The 26766-nt window shown below is 56.1% G+C and overlaps 1 protein-coding gene across 1 annotated transcript; it reads left to right on the top strand.

Moving 5' to 3' along the window:
- The first annotated feature begins 756 nt into the window (after positions 1-756).
- LAPTM5 (lysosomal protein transmembrane 5) lies at positions 757-26407 on the top strand. The gene is made up of 8 exons (XM_058553474.1): positions 757-929; positions 17099-17192; positions 17882-17958; positions 19492-19623; positions 20327-20449; positions 21620-21715; positions 23682-23771; positions 24995-26407. The coding sequence occupies exons 1-8, from the start codon at positions 843-845 to the stop codon at positions 25082-25084; spliced, it is 789 nt and encodes a 262-aa protein (XP_058409457.1). The 5' UTR covers positions 757-842; the 3' UTR covers positions 25085-26407.
- The last annotated feature ends 359 nt before the right edge of the window (positions 26408-26766 follow it).

Here is a 26766-nt window from a genome sequence, read left to right as displayed (position 1 = left end):
CTGAAGCATTAATGACCCAGCCATGGGAAGAGCCTAGCCCAGGGCCTGACCCATGGTTGATGGATTTGCTTAGTAATTATTCTTCTGTCCTGGGTTGGACGGAGCTCAGGAAGAGCGTGTTTCTCTCTGAGGCTGGGGGTAGAGGAAGAGAACACCAACTCCAAGGGGGCAGCTTCTAGAACCAGTCAGCCTTGGTCCAAATCCCCATTCCTCCACAGGCTGCCTGTGTGACCTTGGACAAATCACTTCTGTTCTCTGTGCTCCAGTTTCTTCACCTATAAAACGGGGATAATAATAGTATCTCCTTCCAAGGGTTGAGGTGAGGATTAAAGGATTAATCCAGGAGCATGCTTAGAACATGAAGGAATTACGAGACAATGGCTATTTTTGCAGCCAGGCAGACCTGGGTTGAATCCTGCCACCAACACTAAGTACTGTATGATTTGGGGTGAATGCCTTGACCTCTCTGGACCTCTCTGTTTCTCTATCTGGAAATGGGTTTGGTAACAGTCCCTGCTTCTGAGGGTGGTGGGGAGCATCCAGTAAGCGTGGCCTGTGAAACTGCATAGACCACAGCCCCGGCCAGTGGTAGGTACTGACGGTGTGAGGGTCTGCCCTCCCCAGAGAGACCCCTCCTGGGAGTGGCGGGGGCCAGCTGTGGCCCTCTGAGGCAGGCTGTGGCCCTTCCCAGCTGCCCCGCCCCAGTTGTGACAATCTTGCCTCTGCCTGTCTGAGGGGCAGGAAGGAAGTGAGGAGTGCAGCCGGCAGCTTCCCCTTTTCTGCCCTGCTCCTGGAGCCGGGCTCCTTCCCCTCAGTGCCTCAGAGGAGGGGACAGCAGCACCATGGCCCCCCGCACGGCTGCCGTCCGCCAGACCTGCTGCTGCTTCAATGTCCGCATTGCCACCACCGCCCTGGCCATCTACCATGTGGTGAGTGCGGGAGGCGGGGAAGACCGTGTGTGTGTGTGTGTGTGTGTGTGCGTGTGTGTGTGTGTGTGTGCGTGTGTGAGTGTGGAAGAGGGCCCCGATCTACTGAGCCCCCTCCAATGGAGGACTGCTGCTCACCGCCTCTCTGTGGGACCCTGGACCAATCCCTTCCCTGCTCTGGGCCTCAGTCTCCCCCTCTGTCAAATGGGGCAAAGGGGACCCTGCAGCGGCCCCCCGAGCGGAGCAGTGGTGGGAGCAGGGGTCTTCGTTTCAAGCGAATGTAACCGCATTCGCTCTGAGGCTCAGTTTCTGCCTCTGTGAAATGGACAAAATGTAACCACAGGTTATCCGAGGGCAAACAGAACAGCAGATAGGAAAGTGCTTCAGAAACTGGGGATCTTGGGAGAAACGTGGGCTGGGATTTTGCCAGGATATGGGGTCAGGACACAAGCACAGCTTCCACTCTTCCCGTGGGGCCTGGGCCACTGGAGGGGACGAGAGGTGGGACTCTCCTCTCTGTGCTTCCAGACGGGAGGGAGGGTGCTGAGTCCTCTTAACTTATACTCGGGCAGACCACTGCCTTCCCCACAAAAGAAAACTCAAGATCTCGTGCTCATGAGCGGGGTGACTTGCCTGGCCTGAGCTCCTGTCGGGCGACCCGAGGAGGAGCAGGCCCAGCAGTTCCCCTTCGGAGGCTGGTGTGCACAGCCCGGGTGTAGAGCCTCTGTCTCTTGCTAACTCACAGAGTGACTGTGGGCGAGTCACAGCCCCCTAGGGCCAGAGGCTCCCCCTCTGTCTCAGTGGCTGAAGGTTGGGGTCTCTGTATTCTCCTGTCCAGACCCATCCCCCGACTCCACAACTCCGAGCCACACCCAGCTCCCCCAGACCCAGGCGCCTTCCTCCTGGGGTGACTCAGGGCCTGTGGTTAGCAGTTCTCTCATGAGCCTGGAAGGGCTTCCTCAAAATTAGCCTAAATCCGGCTCGCTGCAGTGGTCTGCATTAAACTGCTTAGACCTGGCTTCATCTGTTTCCTGTTGCAGGCAGGGCGGGCAGGGCTGTGGCAAGACCCCAGCCTTCAGAGGGGCAGTGCTATTCAGTGGTCAGTGCACAGCCTCTGGATCCAGACTCCTCTGTGCAAATCCTGGCCTTACCACTTCCTAAGTGGGCAGCCTTGGGACACTTACTTAACCTCTCTGAACCTCAGTTTCCTCATCTAAGAAATGGGCATGAGAATAATACCTCTCTGATAGGGCTGTTGTGAGGATCAAGGGGGTTAATATCTACAAGGCAGTACCTGACACATAGTTGAGCGATTTATTATTGGTAGTGCATCAGTCACAGAGCCTGCTGCCAGTGCGCCTGGAGTCAATCCGGCAGACCCCAGAAGGCTGATTTCGGGAGGAGCTCAGAGGTTGCACTCCTGCCTGTGCAAAAGTGACCCTGAGACAAGCGAATGGCACCTTGGTTGTCCCCACATCGTCCTCAGGGCCTCTTCAAGCTCTGAGATTGTGCTACATTCTCGCAAGGACAGTGTGGCAGACAGAGACGTCCCTGTGGGAAGCAGTGACCCAGCTCTGCCACTAACCGGCTGTGTGGCCTTAGACAAGCTTCTCTCTTGGGCCTCAGTTTCTCCTTTATAAAATGAGGGGTAAGGGGGTGTGGACTGGCTCAGAGGTCTCAAACTCCCACGACTCCAGGGGCCAGGCAGGTCATGTAAGTGAGTGCAGGAGGCAGGTGGACTTCGGGGACCTGGGGAGCCTGTGCTGGGTCTGCTCTGGCGACCGCTCTCTCTCTCTGCTGACTGTTGTCACGAAGGACTGTGGACCCTGAGTGCTGCTCTTCTGCCGTTTAGAGAAACAGGAACCACAGGTTTTTATGTCACATCTTCTGGTGTTTTCATGTTGGTGACTGGTTCAAGGTAAAGAAGAGATCCCCATGAAGACCAAGCCGAACGGGTCGGCAGGCTGCCTGGGCCCGGGGGCTGCTCTGCCAAGCCCGGACTTTGTGACTCGAGGTTTCTTCTTGATGGCGCCATTGGAGGCCCTCACTTGTGCATGGTTGAGTGACGTCAGTGCCGGCCCACAGAGCTGGAGAATGTTCAAGCAAGGGATCAGGGAAGGCTTCTCGGAGGTGGTGCCACTGGCAGAGGCGTAGAGTTGGTTGTGGGTTGTATGGATGGGAGGAACGGGTGTGCAACGGTGTGGAGGCTGAAGGACAGTGGCTTGTGCTGGGGCACCACACAGACCAGCCTGGAGGCTTCAGGTTGGAGAGCAGGGGCGGGGAGCAGGGGCTGGTAGCGGCTTGGAGGCACGAGTCTGGACCTTCACCATAGTGCACTATTGATATTTTGGGCTGGAGAATTCTTTGTTGTGGGATCAAACTGTACATTGCATGCTGTTTTGCAGCATCCCTGGCTGCTGCCCACAAGACGCCAGTAGCACCCAGCCGTTGTGACAACCCAAAATATCTCGACATTGCGAAAAGTGCCCCGGGGAGCAAAATAGCTCCGAGTTGAGAACCACTGCCTGTAACAGTAGCTATGGGGAGCCATGGAATGTTCTAGAGCAGGAAAAGGTATGAGAACAGAAGAGAAGCCTGGAAGCTGTAGGACTGGTAGTCCCCTCCGGGCTGGGTCCTTGGTTGATTCCAGTGGGGGACTGTCCTCCTGCCCCCTCTGGAGAAGCCTCTGCTCTTTCCCAGAAAGGACAGGGGCTGGGGGCTTTCCTGCGGCCCAGCAGGCCGGGTGGCAGGTGTGCTGTCAGGGCCTCAAACATCTGGATGGAAAAAGAGAAGCTGCTGTCCAGATGTGTTGGTTGCTAAGATCGGTCGTCATCTGGGGCCAGTCATGGGTGACAACCCTGCGCACTGAGAGCTATTTGTGGACGTAGCTCCTCTGGGGAGGGTTAAATCGGGCCCTTGACGTCCCGAGACAGCGCCTATTGAGTCATCAGGGGTATCGTTACGGGCGGATCCTCCTGTGTCCAATGGGGGAGGCTGGGTTCTCGGCTTCTGGTTGGAGGGTCTTCCTCACGATGTCGCTGGGTTTGAGTAGAAGAGTCTCTGGGTCACGGATGATTTCTCACCCAAACTTGCACACAGAGGGCGGTCCGAGAACTTTCTTAAAGTGGGCTTTTTGGTCCTGGCTTGTCTGGCAACTCAAAGCCCACCCTAAGTCAATGGCAGGGGGTAGGGATCCCTAGAAGACCCTTTTGCCCAGAAATCTCTCCCTCCCTGACGTCTCCTCTCCGAGGTGCCTGGAATCCCACTAGAAATGCATCACGTAATAAACAGCTTACAATTCTGTGATTTCAGAATTGCTACCACAATTCTGTGGTAGCAACAGGATGCACCAAAACAAGGCCAGGAGGAAATGGGGCTGATGCTAGCCACGGCTGTCTCTGGGTTACAGGATTGTGAAAGCTTTAATTTTTTCCTAATTTTTTGTATTCTCCATATTTGATGCAATGAGCATGCACTACTTTTAAAACAAACTTTTTATTTTAGGATGGTTTTGGATTTACAGAAAAATTGCGAACATGATACAGAGTCCCTGTCTACCCCACGCCTGGTTTCTCTGTTAACATCTTACATGAATATGGCTCATTTGTCACAACTGATGAGTTGATATCGATGCACTGTTGTTAACTGAAGTCCATACTTTATTCCGATTTCCTCAGCTTTCCCCACTGCCCTTTTTCTGTTCCAGGATCCCACCCAGGATTCCCCGTTACATTTGGTCGTCATGCCTCCTTACGTTCCTCTTCCTGGGAGAGTTTCTCAGATTTTCCCTGTTTTTGATGACCGTGACAGTTTTGAGAGTACCAGTGACGCGTTTTGTCAAATATTCCTCAAATGGGACTTGTCTGCTGGTTTTCTTGTGGTTACACTTGGGTAGCGTGTTTGGGGAGGAAAGTCGCAGAGGTCAAGTGCTCTGCTCAGTGCATCGTATCAGAGGTACGCACTGCTGACACGTCCTGTCACTCCTTTTTTTTTTTTTTTTTTTGTGAGGAGATCAGCCCTGAGCTAACATCCGCCAATCCTCCTCTTTTTTTTTTTTTTGCTGAGGAAGACGGCCCTGGGCTAACATCGGTGCCCATCTTCCTCCACTTTATATGGGACGCCGCCACAGCATGGCCTACCAAACAGTGCGTCGGTGTGCGCCCGGGATCCGAACCAGCGAACCCCGGGCCGCCGCAGCGGAGCGCGCGCACCCAACCGCCTGCGCCACCGGGCCGGCCCCCCCCCCTTTTTTTTTTGCTGAGGAAGATTGGCCCTGGGCTAACATCCACACCCATCTTCCTCCACTTTATATGGGACGCCACCATAGCATGGCTTGACAAGCAGTGTGTTGGTGTGCGCCTGGGATCCGAACCTGTGAACCCTGGGCCGCCGAAGCAGAGCGCGTGCACTTTGCTGTGCCGCCAGGCCGGCCCCAGAAGAAAGGCTTTCCTGATGGGGAATCGAACCCGGGCCGCAGCAGTGAGAGCGCCAAATCCTAACCACTAGAGCACCAGGGAGCGTCCTGTCACTCTTGGTGTTGACCTTGAGCCCCTGGCTGAGGTCGTGTTTGTCAGGTTTCTCCCCCGAAAAGTCACTCTCGTCCCCCATTTTCCTTACTGTCCTCCTCGGAAGGAAGTCATCGTGCACAGCCCACATCTAGGCAGCGGGGAGCTCTGCTCTCCCTCCTCGAGGGCAGAGGAGCTACACAAATTATGTGGAATTCCTCGCGGGAGATGTGTCTGGTCTCCTCATTTATTATATAAAGAAGTGATTTAGTTATTTTTACACTTTGGGTTATAATCCACTGTTACTTTATGTGGTTGCTCAAGTGTACTACCTTTTTTTTTTTTTTTTGAGGAAGATCGGCCCTGTGCTAACATCTGTGGCCAATCTTCCTCTTTTTCTCTTTTTCTTTCCCCCCAAAGCCCCAGTACATAGTTGTGTATTATAGTTGTAGAGTTGTAGCTCTGCTATGTGGGACGCCGTCCCAGCATGGCTCGAGGAGCGGTGAGTGAGTCCGTGCCTGGGATCTGAACCTGCGAACCCTGGGCCGCTGAAGCGGAACGTGAGAACTTAACCGCTAAGCCACTGGGCCGGCCCCTCAAGCGACTACTTTTTACATTGGAAAAAAAAAAAAGCAACTAAGTAACCTCAGTTATTTAAAGGCGTTTCCAGTGAATGCAGATACTTTCTCTGTCTGTCTTTATTTTACGTGCCCAGTCCCAGGCCGGGACGCAGGCCCAACTCCTTCACGGCCTCTGCCCTCCAGGGCTTCCAGGCTGCCAAGGAGAAGCTGTGATAATGGCTTAGATGGATGACAGCGCTGGCTGTTACAGGGGCACAGACAAGGGGCCTTAGTCCAGCCTGGGAGGGAGGTGGGGATTCAGGGAAGGCTTCTTGGAGGAGGCCTGAGTGCTAAGGGTGCGCAGGGCTTCGCTTGCATATACTGGGGGAAAAGGGCACGCCAGGTGGAGGGGGCAGCAGGAGCAAAGGCTTGGAGGTGGGAAGGAGCACATGATGCTTTGGAAACACTGAGAAGTTCATAGGGCTGGGGTGCAGGGAGGATGGCCGTGAGGTGGGGTGGGGGAGGCCGGAGAGGTCAGCAGGGGTGAGACCGGACCCAGTCCCCGCCTTCCTCCAGGCTGCATAGCTGAAAGGATGGATCGCTGCCTGGCTCAATCCTCTTGTTTTACAGATGAGAAAACAGAGGTTCAGGAGGGTCCCCACGGAGCAAAGGCTTGGAGGTGGGAAGGAGCACATGATGCTTTGGAAACACTGAGAAGTTCATAGGGCTGGGGTGCAGGGAGGATGGCCGTGAGGTGGGGTGGGGGAGGCCGGAGAGGTCAGCAGGGGTGAGACCGGACCCAGTCCCCGCCTTCCTCCAGGCTGCATAGCTGAAAGGATGGATCGCTGCCTGGCTCAATCCTCTTGTTTTACAGATGAGAAAACAGAGGTTCAGGAGGGTCCCCACTTACTCCAGCTCACACAGGGAGGTGGGGCGGGGGCTTGCTCCAGGCCGCCACTGCTGGCATACAGGTGTGTGGACTGAACCAGTGAGCGAATAAATGAATTCCTCACCTGGCCCAAGGGCTGGGGATGGTCCGTCAGTCTGGGAGCCCCTTCCCTCCCTCAGTCTTCATTTCTTCTTTATGGTCCAGCTTACAGGAAGCTTCCTCCTCCTGGAAGCCCTCCTGATTTGTCCTCCTCAGAGTCCAGGGGATCCTCTCTCTGCTCCACTTTGGGATGGAGAAATTCACAGGCCCATGTCCTTCACTCATTGGTGACATGACCTTGAGCAGGCAGGTACCTTTCCTGTCTGGGCCTCAGTTTCCACATCTGTTAAATGGAGCCAGTTGTCCCTGTCTCAACGGTGACCGTTTCGAGGTATTGAGCTGATGTGGCCCCGTTGGAGTGAGGGGCTGGCTGGTGAGTGCCCAGAGTGGGGGCAGACCACAGAGACCCCTCCCCATTTGAAAGCTCATCTGTTTGGGGCCTAAAAATAGGCCCCAACTGCCAGGTGGGAAAGCCCCTGAGGCGAATCTGTTAGAACCTCCACCTTCACGCCTGGTGCCCCCGTGTGGGGCAGAGAAGCCTTGCCCAGTGCCCTTCCTGGAGGGGTGGGGAGGCTGGTGGGGTTGGGTGGGGGTCATGGCCCCTCCCCAGCACCATGGTCGAGGGGGCCCTCGTTGGAACTGAGTAGGGCTCCTCATCTCTGGGGTGTGTGTCCCACCCTCTAGCCTATAAAACGTTGGAGGCCACTGGGCTGATGGGGGCAGCACGAGGGCCTTCTGGGGGCAAAGTTGGGCCCCACTGCACCAGGCCTGGTGGGCCGAGTGATGTGGTCAGTGATCTGTGTAAGGTGTGCCAGGACAGGCCAGACTACTGGCTGGGCCTCATCCCCTCTCCACTGCCTGGTTCCCAGGCCCAAGGGAAGGGAAGGAAGGGGCTTCTGGGAATGCGAGGTGGGGCGTGGTCCCAGCCGTTGGGGGTCACATTGGTTGGAGGGACCCACTGCTGTCCGAAGGCCATAGCTGGGGGAGGCACCAGCCGGGGAGAGGGGTCCTCCCTGGTGGAGGGGCTGGAGCCCCATTCAGACTGGGCTCTGCAGCCGGAGGGCAGAGGTGGGGTGGGCCAGGCTTCTCCATCACTGCCCCGGCCCTGAGGCCCCCAGGAAGTGAGGCTTTTATTTTGAGCCTCAGGCAGCGGCCTGGAACCAGGACTTTGCTCTGAGCTCACTGTGAGGCCTGCATTTGTCTCCCAGGGGACCCCGCTCTGCCGTGGGAAGGGCTGCACCGAGCCCCTGGTGAGGCAGGAAGCTGAGCAAAGAGCTGTGCAGGGCAGGGGCACGGGCTCCCTGCCCCTCCAGTCGTCAGCCCGGCTTCGGGGCCCACTGCCCCGGGGCAAGGCACCGCCCCCACTCCCAGCCTCAGCTCCCTCCCCTGTCAAATGGGGGTCCATGACCCCGACCTGCAGGAGACTTGAAGGAAACTAGGTGGGAGACACACCTGGCACCTAGTGAGGGCCCCACAAATGGCGGCTGCCACTGCAGCCCCGATTTGACAGAAGAGGAAACTGAGGCTCAGAGAGGGCAAGCCGCTTTGCAGCTTGTGGTAGATAAAGAACAAGAGCCCAGGTGTCCTGCTGGCCGCCCGGGCTCCGCTGCTCCAGACCGTGACGGGGTGGGGCAGGCTTCTTGGCAGCCGTGGGGTGGGGGTCAGCTGTAATAGCCCGGGGAGCCATGTTCTTAGAAACACAGAGCCCACGTGTACGGATGCAGTCTCAAGTTCACCTGCAAAATGGGGAGAAAATGAGAAGGCTAACAGAACCTGCCTCATGGCTGAGGGGTGGGTGATACGATGGGGTGTGTGGGCGTTCAGACGGGGACCCAGCTTCTCCTAAGTGCTCAGGAGTAATAGTGATACTTGTTCTCATGTGGGAGCCTCTGCTCTGAAGGTTAATAGGGAAGTGGTGGCTTATGGGGACAGTTTGGGGGGTACAGGGTGCTTCCCCAGATACTCTGGAAGTGGGGGTCACGGGGGCTTGGGCCAAGCCTGGAGGCTGACTCTGAGCCCCAAATTCTGCCCATAAAGGGCGACTTGATGAACCCCCCACCACCCAAGAATGGCAGAGGCCCCTGGGATTCACTGGGCCAGGAATTTCACCCTTAGCGCCTGTCATTTCGGGGGAAGGCTTGCCATCTTCTTCCTTGGTGGCAGGTCTGGAAGGTCAGAGGGCAAAGGGCAGAGGGCAGGCCTGGCTGGGCTGCCACGTGCAGGCACAGGCAGAGGAGGCCAGAGCTAGCTGCTCTCCACGCAGTGCTCCCACCGTGGCACTTCCCACGCTGCAGGGTGATAAACCTCAACGAGCACCGTCTGAGCTCTGCCCTCTGAGGGCTCCCGGTCTTTGCACGAGCTGTCCCTTCTGCCCAGAGCACGCTTTCTTCCTTCTCTGCCAGCCCGAGTCAGCGCCCCTGTAAAACTGTGTGTTTTCCCGGCATCTCCTACATCCCTCCACCAGCCCAGCCGCACGGCAGCCACGGTTTCCCGGGGGCCCATTGTGTGTCTGGTCCATGGATGACCCCAGGTCACAGTTCACCAAGAGAAACCTCTTGCAGTTTCTTGAATGCATCTCACCCACTTTTGCTTTTTTCTCATGCCGTTCCCTCTGCCTGGAACACCCTTCCCTCTGCCCTTTGGGAGAAATCTTCTTTAAGACTTATCGCCTCTCAGAAGCCTTCCTGGAGCCCCCGCTCCTGAGCTCTGAGTTCTTAGCAGCCCCCATCCCAGGACAGCTCCGCATCCCAACTGCTGGGGCCCTGTGGATTGAGTCCCCTGGCCTGGAGGCCCGGAGGCTCATCCAGGGGGTGGCCTGGCCTGACTCATCTTTGTAGGCCCCAGGGCCCGACACGCAGTAGGTACCAGCCGATCTCTTTTATTTGACTTTTGTAAACCTTTTATCGATGTATAACTTACATAGCATGAGTGCACATCTTGAACGTTTGCAGAGGAACCTGTCACCTCCACCCGGATTAAGGAATAGGGCAGGACCAGCACCCAGAGGCCCCTAGTGCCCCCTCCTCGTCACAACCTTGCCCCCACTGACTTCTTCCTATACATGTAGTTCTAGAACTACAGAGGAAGGAGATTACACAGCACGTGCTCTTTTGTGTGTGGCTTCTTTCTCTCCACATTACTTTTGTGAGCTCCATCCGTTTGGCTGTGTGTAGCCAGCTCATTTTCCTCTTGCTGTATCATCTTTCATTGCATGAATATACCACCCTGTGTTTGCCCGTCCTACTGCGGGAGGACGTTGGGGTTGTTTCCAGTTCGAGGCTGTTACAGATGGCGCGGCCAAGGCCACGGGGACCTCGATTCCTGTCTGTGCACAAGCTCTTCTGCTGGCCAGCTGATCTGTCTGAATCTTCCACTTTGGGAGCAGACACATCGCTTCATCTGCTCCTCAGAGCCGCTCTGCCAGTGGGGGGGGGGGTTCCTTCTCTCTGTTCTACAGATGAGGAAACTGAGGCACAGAGAAGTCAAGTGGCCAGGCAGAGGGGACATTTGATTGAGGGGGCGGAGACGGGAGGGAGGACAGTGGAGCAGCAGCCTCGGGAGACGCCGGGCTCTTGAGGAGGCGGGGGCAGCCTGGCTGGGGCTGCGCTGAGCCTCGGCTCTGGGAGGGGGGCCTCGCAGTGGTATCGGGGCTGGCTGGGGAGGTGGCCGGGGAGATAGTTCTGCGGGGGGAATGGCCCCGACCCCGTCGCCCCCTGATAAGCCGTGACAGGAAGCATGGGGTAGGGGTGGAGGAGGGGAGCTTCCTCTTGAGGCTGACGCATCTGGCTCTCCTCTCCCATCCTCATCCCAGACGACGCAGGGGCCCCCAGGGAAAACAGGTAGGCTGTGAAGTTGTGGGCACTGAGCGTCAGGGAGAGGGTGATAATAGTAATAATAATTGTCTAAGTGTGCCGGTCTAAGGCCACAGGCTCAGGGTGGAGCAGCCCTGAAAGTGGAGAGGGACAGGAAGGGCTGTGCACCTGGGACCCATTTTGCAAATTGCATTATCTATTGGCGAAGCCAAGGCCAGGCTCCTTGTGCAACCTCTGCCAAGTCACACCCAGGCCCCTGCTCTCCTCATACGTAAGTGGGGGAACAATGCTGACCTCCCCAACGTGTTAGGAGGAGCACATGAAGTTACTGGATAGGAGAGTGCCCACGCACCGGCCGGCACACAGTAGGTGCTTGCTGAGGGCTGGGTCTCTTTGCAAATTTTACCCAGTGAAGTCTCAGAGGGTGGGTCGCTGCCTGTCTGCTTCTGAGCTGGTGTGTCTTGAGCCCCCAGGAGGTCCGAGAGAGTGGGCCCACCTTCCTGGATGGGGAACTGGTGTTTGAACCCAGAATGGGGGGATCTGGTGTCACCACCCGCATCTCCATTATCTTCATCACCACCTTCATATCATGAGGTCACCACTGTCATCAACATCAGCAGCATCGTGGTCATATGATCATTGCAGTTAATTACCACTTCCCAGCATGCCTACTGGTATTTCCTCCATTACCAACACTCCTGCCACATCCACTGTCACCTCTGTTATCGCTGCACACATGATCATAACTGTCACCACCACGCCAGACCCAATGACAGGAAAACCAGTCCCTACTTCCCAGCACGGTCACCATTGTCAGTCCCCGGACCAACATTTCCTCCACCGTGTCCAGCTGTGGCATCTCCACCATTATGGCCTCGGCCATATTCAATAGCGCCCCCACTACCCTGCCCTCCCTGATTTCCCCTCTCCTCCTACGACCCCTGCCCCCTTTATTTCAGCTCAAGCTGTTGGTTGCTCTTCAGAGCCAGAAGGAAAGCAGAAATTCTCCTGGCCTCCTGGCCACTTCCTCCTCTGCTCGGCTTAGGGAAGTCGTATTTGTTATTGTGAAAGAGGGGCAGGATGGGGACGAGAGTGGGAACTGAAGCCGGGGAAGAGCAGAGAGAAGAGGCGAAAAAGGGGAATGGAGAGTAGGGGTGGCAGTGGGCGGGCTGAGCAGGGCCAGGCCTGATGCGGTCACACAGCCTGAGACTTTGGCGTCAGGAGGACTGAGGCTGATTCTGGCTCTGCAGCAGGCTTGTGTGTGACCTTGGGCTGCTCACTGCCCCTCTCTGGGCCTCAAGTCCCCACTCGAAACATGCCCTCTCTCAGAGAAGAGGCATTCCCGCCCCCGAGTGTCCCTGGACCTGCACTGCCAGGCTCCAGGCCTTTGCACACGATATTCCCTCTTCCTGGAATGCTTTTCTCTGTTGGAAAACTCCTACTTATCCTTCAAAGCTGCACTCAAGCTTTTCCTCTTTGTGAAGCCCTCCCTGAGACTTCCAGACAGCAGTGATTACTCTAAGCATCCTGCATGTCCCCTGCCATGGCTCTGAACACACTGATCACCCATTGGGTTTCCCTGGGGACTGTGACACCTGCAGGCGAGGAGCAGTGGCTTATCCAGACAGGCCTGGAGGTGGTATGTGCCCAGAGAGTGTTTACTGGATGAACAATTTGGGGAGCGAATGAACACCCACACAGATTAATGCGCACTGCCAACGGTGCTCACATATGAAGCCCTTGCTGTTTGCCTGGCTCCATGCTAGATGCCACTTGACCTGACAGCGGCCCTGCGAGGTAGGTCCCACCATTATCCTCACTTCCCAGACAAGGAGACCGAGGCTCAGAGAGGTTAGTGGCTTGCTCAAGGGCACAGAGCTTGAGTGGGGCCAGGACCACCTGACTCCAGCTCCCCGGCTCTTAACCGGCATGATCTCACCAGCGTAGGATGGAGAACAGAGTGTGAGAAGCTGCTGTGATGGAGGGGCAGTGGTGGGTGAATGCTGTCTGCCTGGGCGTGTAGTGGGGGAGAAGCCCCGTGCCCGACCCAGCCCAGCCAGGCCCTCAGAGCTCAGGGAGGGGCAGCGCCGCGTCCAGGTAGAAACCAGGGAGATGAGGGGAAGGCAAGGGCCAGGTGGCCTGGGAAATCTGGACTCTTGAGGTCTCTGGGTTTCCCTAGCATATGCTGTAGGTGAGAAGGTACTTTCTGGGGACTATAGATGGCTCTTGGTGGAGGACGGGTGGAGCCGTGAGGGCCTTCTGATGAGCAGCGTGCACTCTGGGGTGGGAGATCCGGCAGCCTGGGGGTGACATGCCCCAGTTTGTAAGAATTCTGTTCCCTGCCTCTCCTGTGTTCAGTCACCCCAGTGGGCCTGGGTACAAATGGGGTGACTGTGCTCATTGACTGGAGGGGGAAACTGAGGCCAGGGAGGAGCCAGGACGTGGCCAAGGTGAGACAGCAGTGAGGCAGTGGGGGAGGCTGCTGTGTCCTGAGCCCCTAGTATCCAGGGATGGGGGAGGGTGGGCGGAGGATTGGAGAGACCAGGAGCTGGGTCCCAGAGCAACCCCCAGCCCTGGACCCTGGGAGCACAGGCCGCAGGGCTCAGATCCCAGCCAGGCCACGTGACACAGTGCATGTGATGCTCCTCTCTGAGCCTCCATTTCCTCATCTGTAACGTGGGGAAAATGTTGCCTCCCTTGCAGGGTTTTGGGAGACTGTGGTGCAAGCCTGTATGCACAGATGTGAGCACACAGTAGGTGCTCAATAAATGTCCCTTCCTCTACTCGCATCTCCTGGGAGCTGAGCCTTCTCTGTTTCTCCTGGGTCAGGGGCTGGGGTCCTCTGTCAAAGGTTAGGGGCCAGGGGAGGGTCTGAGTCAGGCCCCGAGGTCGCCTCAAACTGTGACCTTAGGCTGCTTCCTGCCTTCTGTGGGCCTCCGGGTTCTCATCCGGCAAATGGGGACAGGATCATCCTCCTCCCCTACTGGACTGTTGAGAAGGTGAAGGGTGGGGAAGGGTGGGCCTATCTTTAAACACGGGTTTTTTACAAAAGTAGAAATACTTCTGGTGCCTGCTGCTGCTTCTTGCGTAAGCTGCAGGGAGGGAGAGAAGACTGCAGAGGGAAGAGGAGACGGTGCCCCTCTGACAATGCTGGGCACTGACGCGGGAGTGAGGAAGGAGGGCAGGCCGCAGGCAGAGCCAGGAGGCTGGGAGATGCTGGGAGGACGGTGGAGGGGAAGAGAATCAGATCTAGGGCTCTTTGGCCTGGATTGGAATCCTGGCCCCACAAATTACCAGCTGGGAGGCCTTGGATGTCTCTGGGCCTCGCTTTCCTCATCTGTGAAATGCGGGTGGGAGTACTAAGAATAGTCCCTTAACTAGGTCGTGGGAGGATCACTGGGATGGTGTGGCTGGCACACCTGGCATGGAGTCAGGCTGTTCAAATGTCCCTCCCTTCCCGGGGTCACAGGACATTTAGGAGGGGTGGTCTGAGAGCTGCAGTTGGGATGCTCACGGCAGGGTTGCAGGCATGACAGCAGGGCAATGAGAGATGTTTGGGGCCAGAACTGAGGAACTAGGGGGAGTGGGTTCCCAGTGGTCCCCAAAGTGGGGTGATGTCCAAGGTGATCACTGGGGCCTCAGGATGACAATAGGAGAATTTCTAAACTTTTCCATCATATTCTTTATTAATTTCTGGATGTTTTTCTGTATAAGTTTCATGATGTTCATGATAAACCAGGACAGTAGCACATGCATATGATTTAATAAACAAAGAAATATAGAAGAGTGTATTCAAAAGGTTTTACTGACATTGGTGCATGACCAAGACCTGTGAGCCCTCTGGGGTGGGGACCCGCAGGGGCTCTGAGGTGTTTTGGGGGACAGGGTGTATGGGAAGACACCAGGACAGCACTGGGAGACTCGGACTCCAGTCTCTACTCTGTCCCCAACTTGCTGTGTGTCCTTGGGCAAGCCACCTATAACCTCTCTGAGCTCATAGACCAAGCAGAAGGAGCTTATAAAATAAGCAGACGGAGGCTCTTTCTGGCAATCGGAGGTTGGGATTGTCTGCTTCTGAGTTTTGTTCCAGATCTCACACAATCCTGGATTCTTAGAACTTCAAGAGTCTTCTTGCGCCACCCCTGGTAGATACTCATGTGTCTTTACAAGCCCAGCTGCGACACATCTGTGCTCTGCTGGCACACCCCCAGGGATGGGGAGCTCCCTACCTTGCAGGGTGTCCTCTTCTGTCCTGGACTGAACGTGGTTGGCCTCCTGTTCTCTTTCCTTTACTAGAGGTGGAACTGGGAGGAGAGGGGCTGGGGCTCGGCCTTAGGGCCCAAGGAAGCAGCTTTTCTGTCTCAGGGCTGTTTCCTGTGGTTTCTGGCCACAGCCCCACCACATCTGCCTTCCGCTCTCAGTTGTTCTCAACCTTCCCGGTGAAATAAAGCCCTTTTGGTTCACCCTGCACCGGGGGGTGGGGGTAGGGCAGCTAGAGCGAGCTCTCTGCCAGCCCCCTGGCACCTACTCCTAGTCCCGCTCGGCCCCACATTGTTTGTGAGCGCCCACTGCCAGGCCCCGAGCTCAGTGCTTTGCAAACACAATGCAGTTTATCCCTTAGGAAATCCAAGGATTGCCATTTTACAGAGGAGGAAACTGAGAGGTGAAGTGACTTGTCCAAGGTCACATAGTGACCTGGACTCAAGTCCATCTCTGTCCGACTCTGGAGCCCAGCTCTTCATCACTCTTCTGTGCTGTGCCTTTCTGGCCCCTGCACAGGATGTAACATGGCAGGAAGACAGATGGAGACCTGCCTCTGAGTTAAAAAAAAACCACACAGTCAGCAAGGGGGAAACAGATGGTGGATGTCTGGTTGCCTGTCAGCTGAGCATGAGTTACCAGCGCAGGGCTGCCTAGAAAGCCAATGTAAACTTAGAGCATCTTAATAGAGGTAGGGCATCTACTACGAGGAAGGAGACAGTCTTGCTGTTCTCAGTGTGGGTGAATGGTGCCTGGAGTATTGTGTGTGTGTGGTGGGGGAAGGGCAGAAGGCCTGCTACAGGACGTGGACACACAGAAGACTGTGAGTTCCCCATGGCTGGGTGCACGTAGATAGAGGCTGCATGGCCCAGGATTCCTGCATTGGAAGGTAGAGGGCATGGGCAAGGGGACCTCCAAGGTCCTTTCAAACTGCAGTTTTGTGGCTGGATTTCAGCTGTTGCCAGGGCCACCCCAACACTCAGGCCCGTCAGATTGCCCCTTCTCCATCATTCTTAGCAAGGGTCCCCTGAGGGGATGGGGTTCGTTCGTCCATCTATCCGTCCATCCATCATCCATCATCCATCCATCCACCCATCCACCCATCCTTCTATCCATCCATACGTCCATCATCCATCCACCCATCCACCCACCCATCCGCCCACCCGTCCACCCGTCCACCCATCCATCCGTCCATCCGTCCATCCACCCATCCATCCATCCATCCATCCATCCATCCATCCATCCATCCATCCATCCATCAAATACAACAGCTCGAGAAGTTAACAAGAGAGGCACTGGCCTTCCCTGCTTGGACCCTACAGTCCAGTGGGGATAGTAGTAATAATAATAGTGAGCATGGATTGAGTGCTTACTATCCGCCAGGTACTTTAAGATTATATCCCATCTGGCCCCACTACAACCCTATGAGGCAGATGTTATTATTATCCTCATTTTGCAAATGGGGAAATTGAGGGGGATGGGAGATGGGGTTGACAGTGTACCCTGGGGGTTCATGGGTCAGATGCTCCCAGGCCTGTGCTGATGATTCTAAGAACTTGAAGCTCTATGATGCTCACATGCTGTGACTAAGATCCCATGATGCCCAGAGCCTGTCTTCATAAAAGGGGGTGCAGAGGAGGGGCCCAGTCTCAGCTCCCCACCCCCAAGCCTGGTCTCAGTGGTCAGTTACCAATTTACTGAGACCCCAGCGTGGTTCTAATGCCCTCCTGGGATGTTCTTATTTAGTCCTCATAATAACCTCCTAAAGTAGCTACTATATTATCCTCACTTTACAGAGGGGGAAACTGAGGCACAGAGAGGTCAAGTAACTTGCCCAAGCTCACATAGCTGGGAAGAGGAAGAACCGGGGTTATGAGCTTGTGCTGTCTATCTGTACAGGCCACACTCACCCAGGATGCTCCACTGAACTGGCATTCCATTTTCCCCAGGATGCCCCCTCACAGGCGCCTGATGCACACCATTGGGGTGGGAGGGGTTGGTGGAGCTGTGCAGGCCACGGCTGACTGATGCTCTGTTCTGCCGCCAGATCATGAGTGTGTTGCTGTTCATCGAGCACTCAGTGGAGGTGGCCCGTGGCAAGGCCTCTTGCAAGCTCCCGCAGATGGGCTACCTCAGGATCGGTAGGTCAGGGGGTGCCGTAGGGGGAGGAGTGGGGGAAGGGGAGGGGAGGGCCCCCGGCCAGGCAGAGACAGAGCCTCAGACGAGCCTCAGATCCTTCATCTACAAACGGGGACATTCCACCTGGCCCCCGAGCCCCCGCCCCAGGTCTCCAGGAGTGAGAGCAGGCAGGCTGGGGCGCTTCGTAAACCTGACCTGCTTAGAAAGGTGGCGGCAGGCCTCTCCTGCTCACACGCGTCAATGGCTGCCCACCGTGCTAGATCAAAATCGAAACTCCTCACTGTGGGATCCAGCCACATCCCAAATCTCTCTCCAGGCTCCCCCTGGTTCCACACTCCAGCTGCACTGACCACACCAAGCTCGGCCTTGTCTCAGGGTCCCTGCCTGGACTCCTGGTCACTCAGCTCACAGGCCACCTCCTCAGAGGCCTTCCTTGACCTCACCCAGGCTAAAGCAGACACCCAGCCTGCCCTCCCGCCCGGCACCCTCTGTTACACCATCCTGTGTTACCCGAAATGTTGTCTGCGGTCTTTGTAGCCCCTCAAGACTGAGCACTGCAGGAGACGGGGCCTGGGCCTTCTTGTTCACTGTCCCAGCCCCCACACCGGCAGTTCCCCAAGTGTGGTCCCCAGAGTCTGGGAGGGGTGCCCGGGGGCACCTCTGTGTCCTCACCCTCTCCCTTGCCTTTCAGCCGACCTGATCTCCAGCTTCCTGCTCATCACCATGCTCTTTGTCATCAGCTTGAGCCTGCTCATCGGAGTGGTCAAGGTGAGGGCCTGGTTGCGGGAAGCAGAAGGGGAGCCAGGACCTGGGGGGGGTAAGGAGTCCCAGCTGCCCTCCTGACCCCCTCCCATTCCCACCCACCGGGTGGGCAGCACTGGCTGCCGAGATGGTGGGAGGTGGGTATTTTGGGAGGCCCCACCTGCATCCTAGAGATCTTCACGCTTACCTTTTTGAGTGCCTTTTTTCCACACCTGACTCCTTGGGCTGGAGGCCTGGGTTGTTAAATACCCCTCCCCGGGGCCGGGGGAGGGCTGCACAGTGGGCGGCCGCAGATCATTGACACTTTGGGGACAACTAGCTGGTGACCACTTCCTTTTAAACTGCAAACAGAAGAAGGGAATTTTGCTAGAAAAAAGAGGAAGGATCGTTCTGAGGCTGGGGGAGAGGGAGAAAGCGGTGGGTTTTGTATTCAGTGAGAGGAGCAGAAGAGAGAGTGTAGACCATCCAGCTTAGCTCATCCAGGGAGCAGAGCAGAGGGTCAAGACAGTCTGCGGCTCAGCCTCCTCCAAAAGAGGAACTCATCTGTCCCTCGGCCCCAGGGGAGCAGGAAGTCAGGGCCTTGCCGCACAGCCACGGGGCAGGACCCGGAAAGGTGGCTGGCACTCACAGGGCCAGCAGAGTGGGACAATGACGTGGCTCTGGTTTGGAACGTCTCCACCTTGCCTGAGATGCCAGCATCCCCCCTAGCTAACACCACTGTCACGGAAGCCCTGCCCCAGGGAACGATTTCGCCTTGTGGCTCCCGGGTGCTCGTGCAGAAACACAAATGGTCCAGCTAGAAAGATGGACCAGGTCGTCCCGGAAGGCTCTGGGGTTCACTCTGGGTTGTTTCGGCCGCCTCCTGAGTGACTTTAGACAACCACATGGGAAGCCACAAAACCACCCCTTCTGCGATTTGGCCCCCTCTGTGGGCTCATACGCATCACTACTGGTCACAGCAGTCACTTGCTCTCTGTTGAAGGAGGGGGGCTTCAGCCTTGGCCTCCTGGGGCCTCTTACCATGACTGAACACCCCTGGGAGTGCCCGCATGGGGGAAGGTCCCACTGTTTAGGCAGCACGGGCTTTGCTCATGCTGCTATCTGCCTCCATTACCCTCCCCCTTTCCCTCCTGCTTCTTTCCAGAGCTATCCCAGTGTCCCCTCCTCCAGGAAGTCCTCTCTGATCCCCTCTCATCTGTAAAATGGCCCTTCCTCATTGGGTTCTTGAAAGTGAATTGAGTCAGACCCTGCTCCTGGAGCCCCTGGAGCACTTGTCTCTATAAATGGGGACTGGTCCCTGTGTCTCCCGCGACACCAAGACTCCTCGGCCTCGGGGCCTGGGTCTCCCCTTCTCCCTGCCCTCATAGCCTCACTCAGAGGCAGGCGTGTGGATCTGCGCAGGGTGACCTCAGCTGAGCCCGGCGGGCGGGGGTGACTGGGGAGGGGAGGGGGCTGCCAGCGAGGGGGCGGTTGGGGAATCAGGCTGTGTGGGGCCTGTTGTGTGAGGGACCCGCTGACAGTGCTGGGCCTGCCTTTCAGAACCGGGAGAAGTACCTGCTGCCCTTCCTGTCCCTGCAAATCATGGACTTCCTCCTGTGCCTGCTTACCCTGCTGGGCTCCTACATCGAGCTGCCCGCCTACCTCAAGTTTGCCTCCCGGAGCAGCCGTTCCGTGAGTACCAGCCCCGGCCCCCAGCCGGCCCAGCCGGGGGAGGTGGGAGGAGCTCAGGCCAGTGAGGGTGGCCTGAGCCTAGTTGGTGACTCTCAGCAAGTCCCCGAGTCCCTCCAAATCACGCTGAGTTTCTTCCTCTGTAAAACGTGTCTGTGATCGCATCTCATCAACATGTTTCAGGAGCATTAAAGATGAAAATGTATGTAGGGTGCCCAGCTCGTGGGAAGCACTCAACAAATGCCCGCCCCGTGTGAACTTACACCAGAGGAAAGAGCATAAGCCCTGGGTTGGTCCTTGGCCCCTATGCTGTCCCTCCTTTGTAAGCAAGTTGAAGAAAGTAAGATAAAGATGGGTAAAGCCGGTGATGAGCATCCACAGTGGGAAGGCCGCGGCTCCCCAAAAGTTACTTCCCACACCTCCCCCGACTATGGTCCTTGAAGAGGCTGAGGAGCTGTATTGCTGAAGGGTCCTGGGCTGGGAGTCAGGGGACCCTGGTTCTGGTCCCAGGTCTGCCACCAGCGCTTGGTGCGAACGTCTGGGTGTCCATTTCTCTCCGGTACGGTGGGCTAGAGAGTGGCTGATGTCTCTGGCTGAGCCACTCTCTCAAGCTGAGAGCCCACCACGTACCTCACCATGCCGGGGCCTCTGGTCTGGGGCTTAATTGATGATCCGTCGTCTTCCTCCTCGTCTTTGCCCTCTAAAGGGCCCCTCCAAGGTGCCACTGATGACCCTGAAGCTGCTGGACTTCTGCCTGAGCATCCTGACCCTCTGCAGCTCCTACATGGAAGTGCCCACCTATCTCAACTTCAAGTCCATGAACCACATGGTGAGTCTGGGCCGAGGGTCGGCTCCCGTCACTGGCTGTGTGGCCTCGAGCAAGTTGCTTCCCTCCCCCGGGCCTCCGTGCCTAGGCTGGGTCCCCTGGCAGTGGAGTCTGGGAGGAGGATTCTGGTGTGAGTGATTTATCGAGAGAGAGCTCTCAGGAGGAGACTTCAGAGGAGTCGGGGAAGCAGCTCAGACCAGGGGAAGATGCCAGGCAGACGTGGCTTTAGGAGAAGCTGTGCTGGATCCCAGAGGGAGCCCAGGAGCGTGAATTGCACCGCAGAAATAATATTCATTTGTTATTGCTGTCTATCACATGATCCCCAAACATAGTGACTTAAAACAACAAACCATGTTATCCCACACAGTTTGTGAGGATCAGGAATTTGGGAGTGGCTTGGCCGGGTTGCTCAGTCTCAGGTTCTCTCCCGAGACGGGCATGGGGCTGTGGACGCCAGGGGCTTGACTAGGTCGCAGGATCCTCTCCCCACGTGGCTCACTCGCATGGCCCTTTGCCTCAATTCCTCACCATGGCTGCTCGAGCGTCCTCACGTCGTGGCTGCTGGCTTCCCTGAGTGAGCAGTCAAAAGAGAGTGAGGAGGAAACCGCCCCGTCTTTTCAACCCTGTCTGGGAGGTCACACTCACCTCTGCCCATTCTGTTATTCGTGAGATGTGAGTCTCCAAGTCCGCCGACACTCGAGGAAGGGGAGATGAGCTCTACATTCCAAAGAGAGAGGTGTCAAGGAACGTGTGCACAGATTGGCAGATACCGCAGAGGTTGTCCCCCCAGAACAGTAGCCTTGTATCCGTCAGTCTTCCGTTACGAGCTGCCCCTAGGGGAAGGGGCCCAACCTCCCAGGTTTTTCAGGGTTAGGTGGTTCAGCACCCAAGACGATCCTCTAGAGAAGGGCTGGGGGACAGGAGCACCAGCCAGGTGAGGCTATCTGGGTGGGCTTTAGCTGCGTCTGCCCCTGCACCCGCTTTGCTCGCCTGTCATATGGAGCTGGTGGTAGGTAGCACCTGCCTCCTAGGGCCCGTGCAGGGAGCAGCTAAGATTACAACTGAGCCACCCGTGTTCCTGCGTACGTGGGGAGCTGGCTTGTTATTCTTTGACATGTGGGTGCTGTTAAAGTTCCTCCAGGGGCACTGATGTGGTCCCCAAATCTGTTGCAGAATTACCTCCCCAGCCAGGAGGGTATGGCTCGTAACCAGTTCGTCAAGATGATGATCATCTTCTCCATTGCCTTCATCACGGTCCTCATCCTGAAGGTGAGTGGCCCCTGCCCCACTGCTCTGGGAGGGGTGGTGAGGCTGTGCCCCAGGCCCACCCACGCCAGACTGTTAGGAGGCAAAAAAGTGTGTCTTCCGCTGCCACCCTCCCTTCTTCTGGCTCCTTGCTCCAGCCCTCCCTACACCAGCTCCTCTGACCTCACTTGGGATCCTTGAGGACACCCCATTTAGAGGAAGTGGATCCGTGAAGACCATCTGTGTTCAGGTGTCAGAGACTTAATGTGTAACCCAGAGAGGCCCTGATCCAAGGAAAGGAGGAGGTGTTGTGTCTGGAATCAGATTCAGAATGAGCTGGGTTTGAATCCCAGCTCTCCCTTCACTAGTTGTGTGGTTGGTTTCCAGTCACTTCTCTCCGTGCCTCAGGTCTCCTCTGTGAAAAGGACATAATAAGTCTTGCTTTGTCCGTGTCACAATTTTATGTGACTCAGGCACCAAAATGTAGATGGGTCCTGAGGTCATGTTACTAGAGGTTCGGTGATAAGAAGGAGGGGGGAGAATGATTTTTTCTCTGGAGTGGTCAGGCCCAGAGGATAGAGTCCAGTTTCAGGTCCCAATTCTTAGAGAGATGGTGAGAGACTGGAGTGTTAATAGCAGCACAGCACAGCCAGGAGGGTGAAGAGGCCGGAAAACTCGGCCATCTGAGGGAGGCAAGGAAAACAGGACGATTCAGCTTGGAAAAGTGATGACTCCGGGAGGACGTGATTGCCGTCTCCAAACACCCAAAGGACTGTTATGGGGATTCTAGAAGCTGCAACCAGGACCTGTGGCCTGAAGCCACGGGGAGGCTGATGTCAACTCGACAGAATGAAGGGCTTTTACAAGTGTTCTGTTCTGATTGTGAAATTAACAAATGGCCATTGTAGACATTTTGAAACTGCAGATGAGCAGAAGGCAGAGCCCTCCAGCCCACCACTCCGAGGCCGGCACTGTGCTCTCGGGTTCACTTCCTCCCAGGCTTTCCGTGCGGGTGGCTGTAACCGGGCGTCACCGCCTTCTTTCCTCTGAGGCCCCAAGCAGTCTCTGCCTCCCCTGATGCCAACCTGGAAACAGGGCTTCACTCCTCTTAACTGCCCTCCAAGAACCGACCCCCAACGAGTGCACGAGTGATGTGCCGTGAGAACTTTCCTGGAGGCTGGGGGAACCAGTATGGGGGCTTCCATCATACACTCCCCAGAGAACAGCTCCCAGCCCCCACCCCAGCCCATCTCCCCCTCCCCTCCTGTTCTTTATCCTCCTTGGGTGGGGGATCTCTGTGCCCCTCACTGGCCTCTTTCCACCTGCTCGATTTTCCCTGCCTCTTCGTGCTTCACTCTTTCATAGTTCATTTTATTTATTTCTGCCTCCTCCAGGTCCCCATTGTGGGACTCCATAAAACCAGGGACCTTCCAGATGACAGGAGCTGCTCTCCTTTCCTGGGAGGCAGTTTGGGGGCAGAGCGAGAATCATTGGCTGTTGTGCCTTGAATGTGCCCCTGGGGACTTCACTCCCCACCCTGGAAATCTTCTCCCCAATTCTTACATCAGCCGCATGGGGCCGGCCCAAAAAACTACCTATCTTAAGCAATTTTGCAGAAAGCCTTTCCCACCGTCAGCTCTGTCTCAAGATGGGCGGGGCCGTCTCAGGAGGTAGTGAGCGGCCAGTCCCCGGGGGTGGAGAGGCAGAATCTGCAGGACTGTTGCCGGGGAGGCTGCAGGATGGCCCAGAAACCTCCAAAAAGCCCCTTCCTGCAGAGTCTGTGGGGCAGTGAAAAGGGACATACGGGCAATATCTGGGACTGGCAGGTGAGGCGCCCTCACCAGAATAGGGGGCTGAGCAGCGGCAGCTGGATGCTGCCTTCTGGGGTGAGCTGGGGCTCCCCAGGACATGCCCGGCGTCCGTCCCGGGCCTGCTGGGGCAGTGAGCAGGAGGGTCAGCAAAGCACAGCCTGACCCGGGCCTTTCTCCAGGTCTACATGTTCAAGTGCGTGTGGAGATGCTACAGATTCATAAAGTACATGAACTCGGCCGAGGAGAGGACCAGCAAGACGCTCCAGAAGGTGAGCCTGGGGGTGGGTCAAGTCCCAGCTCTGCCACTCCCTGTGTCCTTTGGGGCAAGTCTCTTTCTCTTGCTGGGCCTCAGTTTCTCCACTTGTAAGATGAGGGTTGGACCAGAAGAAATGTGAAGATTTCTTTCAGCTCGGACAGTCTAGGATTCTGTTCATGCATTCAACATTTGCTGCCTCTTACTCTTGGTTGGCCTCATAGCCAACCCTGGGGGTGCAGAGGAAACTCAGCTGCCACCCATCCTATAGGAGTATATAGTCGAGAGTGAATCCAGAAACAGAGATCCAGTTACAACTCGGTGTGAAGCACGGGAGCAATGGGAGCACAGAGGAGGCACCCGGCCTCATCTGGGGTGTCAGGGAAGGCTTCCTGGAGGAGGTGACACTTGACCAAGTCTTAGACTGTCAATCAGTACAAGTTAGCTGGGAAAGGGGAAGGGGCCTTCCAGACAGAGTGATGAGGGGCACTTAGAAGCAGCTAACTGGAGAAGTGATGGGAAAGTGCAGCTGGTTTAAATTACTAGTGGCTCACTTTCCTCATCTGTAAGATGGGGATTGTCTTAGTCAAGACTTTTTTGGTTGCAACTAGCAGAAACCAACTCTATCTGACTTAAGTAAAAAAAGGGAACTTACTAGCTCACAGAACTTGAAAGTCCAAGGAGGTCTGGCTTGGGCCTGGCTGAGACCTGACATCAGGACGTGATCTCATCTTCTCCATCTCTTGACTCTACTTTCCTCAGTGTTGGCTCCATTTTTAGGCAGCCCTTTTCTCATGGTGGCAAAATGGCTGCCAAAACCCCTAGGCTGACATCCCACCCTCTCAGCAACCCCAGCAGAAAGAAAGTGCCAGGAATGTGTCTGATTGGACCAGCGTGGGTCACAAGCTTATCCCCAAACCAATGATGATAGCCAGGGGGATGAAATTCTACTCTGAGCAGCCACACCCAGGTCGCATGTACACTCCCTGGATACGAGGGATGGGACCAATTCTTCTGAAAGCACATGGACTGAGAATGCTGTTATCAAAATAAGGGGGTTTGATGCTGAACAGGCAGAGGCGAGTCTGTCCACTACAGGAAGACAAAGTACCCACGATGTGCTAGTGGTCCTCAGCATCATCATCGTGCCAGAGGTGGGGGATGGTGTCCCTGGACTCCAGGTTGGGATGGTGGTTCCTTCTGGCCAGTCCTCAGCCCTCACCTCTCTGTCCATCCCAGGTGGTCCTGCCGTCCTACGAGGAAGCCCTGGCTCTGCCGTGCAAGACTCCGGAGGGGAGCCCAGCGCCGCCCCCATACTCAGAAGTGTGACGCCCGCCAGGCCTCAGCCCTGGTGCTAGGAGGGGCGGAGGTGCCTCGTAATCCGCTTCTTCGCTTTGGTGGCCCCTGTGGCCTGGGAGAACCGCCTGGCTGACTTCAGGACAATCCGCTTGTGTCCCCCTCGCTGGCCTGCTTTTCCCGCGGGGCCTGGGAGATGCTCACCATTGGGTCAACCCTTCAGGCTGAAGGACTCCTTGGGTCTCTCATGAATTCAGTCCAACAACGCTCGGCTTATTTTGATCAGCTCTGACGTGTGTTTAAACGATTGGTCATTCTAAATTCACTGAGTTTGGTTAAACACCTCTCAGCTTGACCAGTTTCACCCGGGGGCTGACCAACCAAACACACTTGTCAGTTCAGTAAAATAATTTGGTCAGCCAACAACAGTCCATTGCATTGGTTATAAATAGTTAGTTCACACAGCAATTTAGTCAAGGAATCATCAGTTAGTCCTCCCTGCCAAATACATGTATCCAATTTCTCGAAATAGCTTGCTTTAAACACTGATCAAGTCAGCCAACCAGCCGGCAGTTTAGAATAGTGATAAAATTAAAAAAAAAAAAATCAAATTAGCCCCTAAACCATTCAATTCAATCTGATCCAATAACCGGCTGCCCACTCTGGTCAATTCAGTACTTCTGAATGGCTGAGTAACTGTTAAATCAAATGAAAATTCAATCAGAGAGTTGCCAAACTGTCATTAAATGGCTAGTTCCAGGAAATAATAGTTGTTTCAATCATCAAACAGTCCCTTCAAACATGCAATTGTTTGCTAAAGAGCTGTCATCCTCAACCATCGGTCACACGTGGTCAGTGTAGTCACATGGCTGTGGGTTCTGTGGAATGGGCCCCTCCCCACGGGCAGCTCTACTAACGAGCTGTCAGGCCGTTCCACAGTCCCGACCACCCGTCATCCATTCGGTTGTAGGAGACTCAGTTCTGCCTGACGCTTGTGGTCAAGCAGAAATTCAGCCCTGAAATCAGGCAAATCCGTTTGTTGGCCTAAATCCACAGATTAGTTCAGTCCAAACAGGCAAACCCTTTGTGGGCACAGACGCTGCCCGGGGGGCCCGTGTTGGTGGTGGGGGTGGGGAAGGTTTGAGCCCCAACACCCCCTGCTCTGCCTGCTCCCTGTGGGCCGGGGTTCCCGAGGGAGCTGACCCGAAGGCAGAGATGGGGCCACGGAGGCAGGTTCTCTGGGGTCCGAGGGGGGACAGAGGGAGAGGGCTGTGCAAGAGGCTTCCCGCCAGTACCCCCTTGTAATTGCTTCGTGTGTGAAGGGGAAGAATTTTCAATAAAGCAGCAACACGCTTCTCTCTGGCTGATGTGGTTCCTAAAACATGGTGTAGGTGGGGCCGGGAACCCTACTTCCATCACCCCCAAGACACACACACACACACACACACACACACACGCCTGTTCGTTCAGTCCAGAAACTCAAGGGGCCACGTCCAGCTAGGGAGGGTCATGACCTGGCCCTGTTTCTGATCACAAGTCACGGACCTTGTGAGCACCGTGATGTCCCCCAGGTAAGGTGTGAACTCCTCTCACCTGGAGAGTACCCTCCTGGAGCCGGGTCCCGTGCTGGGCTCTGGGGCTGACCGCAATGGGTCAGACTGGCTTCCAGTTACCCATGGTCTGGGGTACGGGAAAACACATCCGTAAATAATGAC

This window comes from Diceros bicornis, chromosome 13 (assembly GCF_020826845.1).
Source record: "Diceros bicornis minor isolate mBicDic1 chromosome 13, mDicBic1.mat.cur, whole genome shotgun sequence".
Taxonomy (NCBI): Eukaryota; Metazoa; Chordata; class Mammalia; order Perissodactyla; family Rhinocerotidae; genus Diceros; species Diceros bicornis.
Note: the sequence above shows the minus strand (reverse complement) of the source record. Positions and strands in the feature narration are given on the sequence as shown.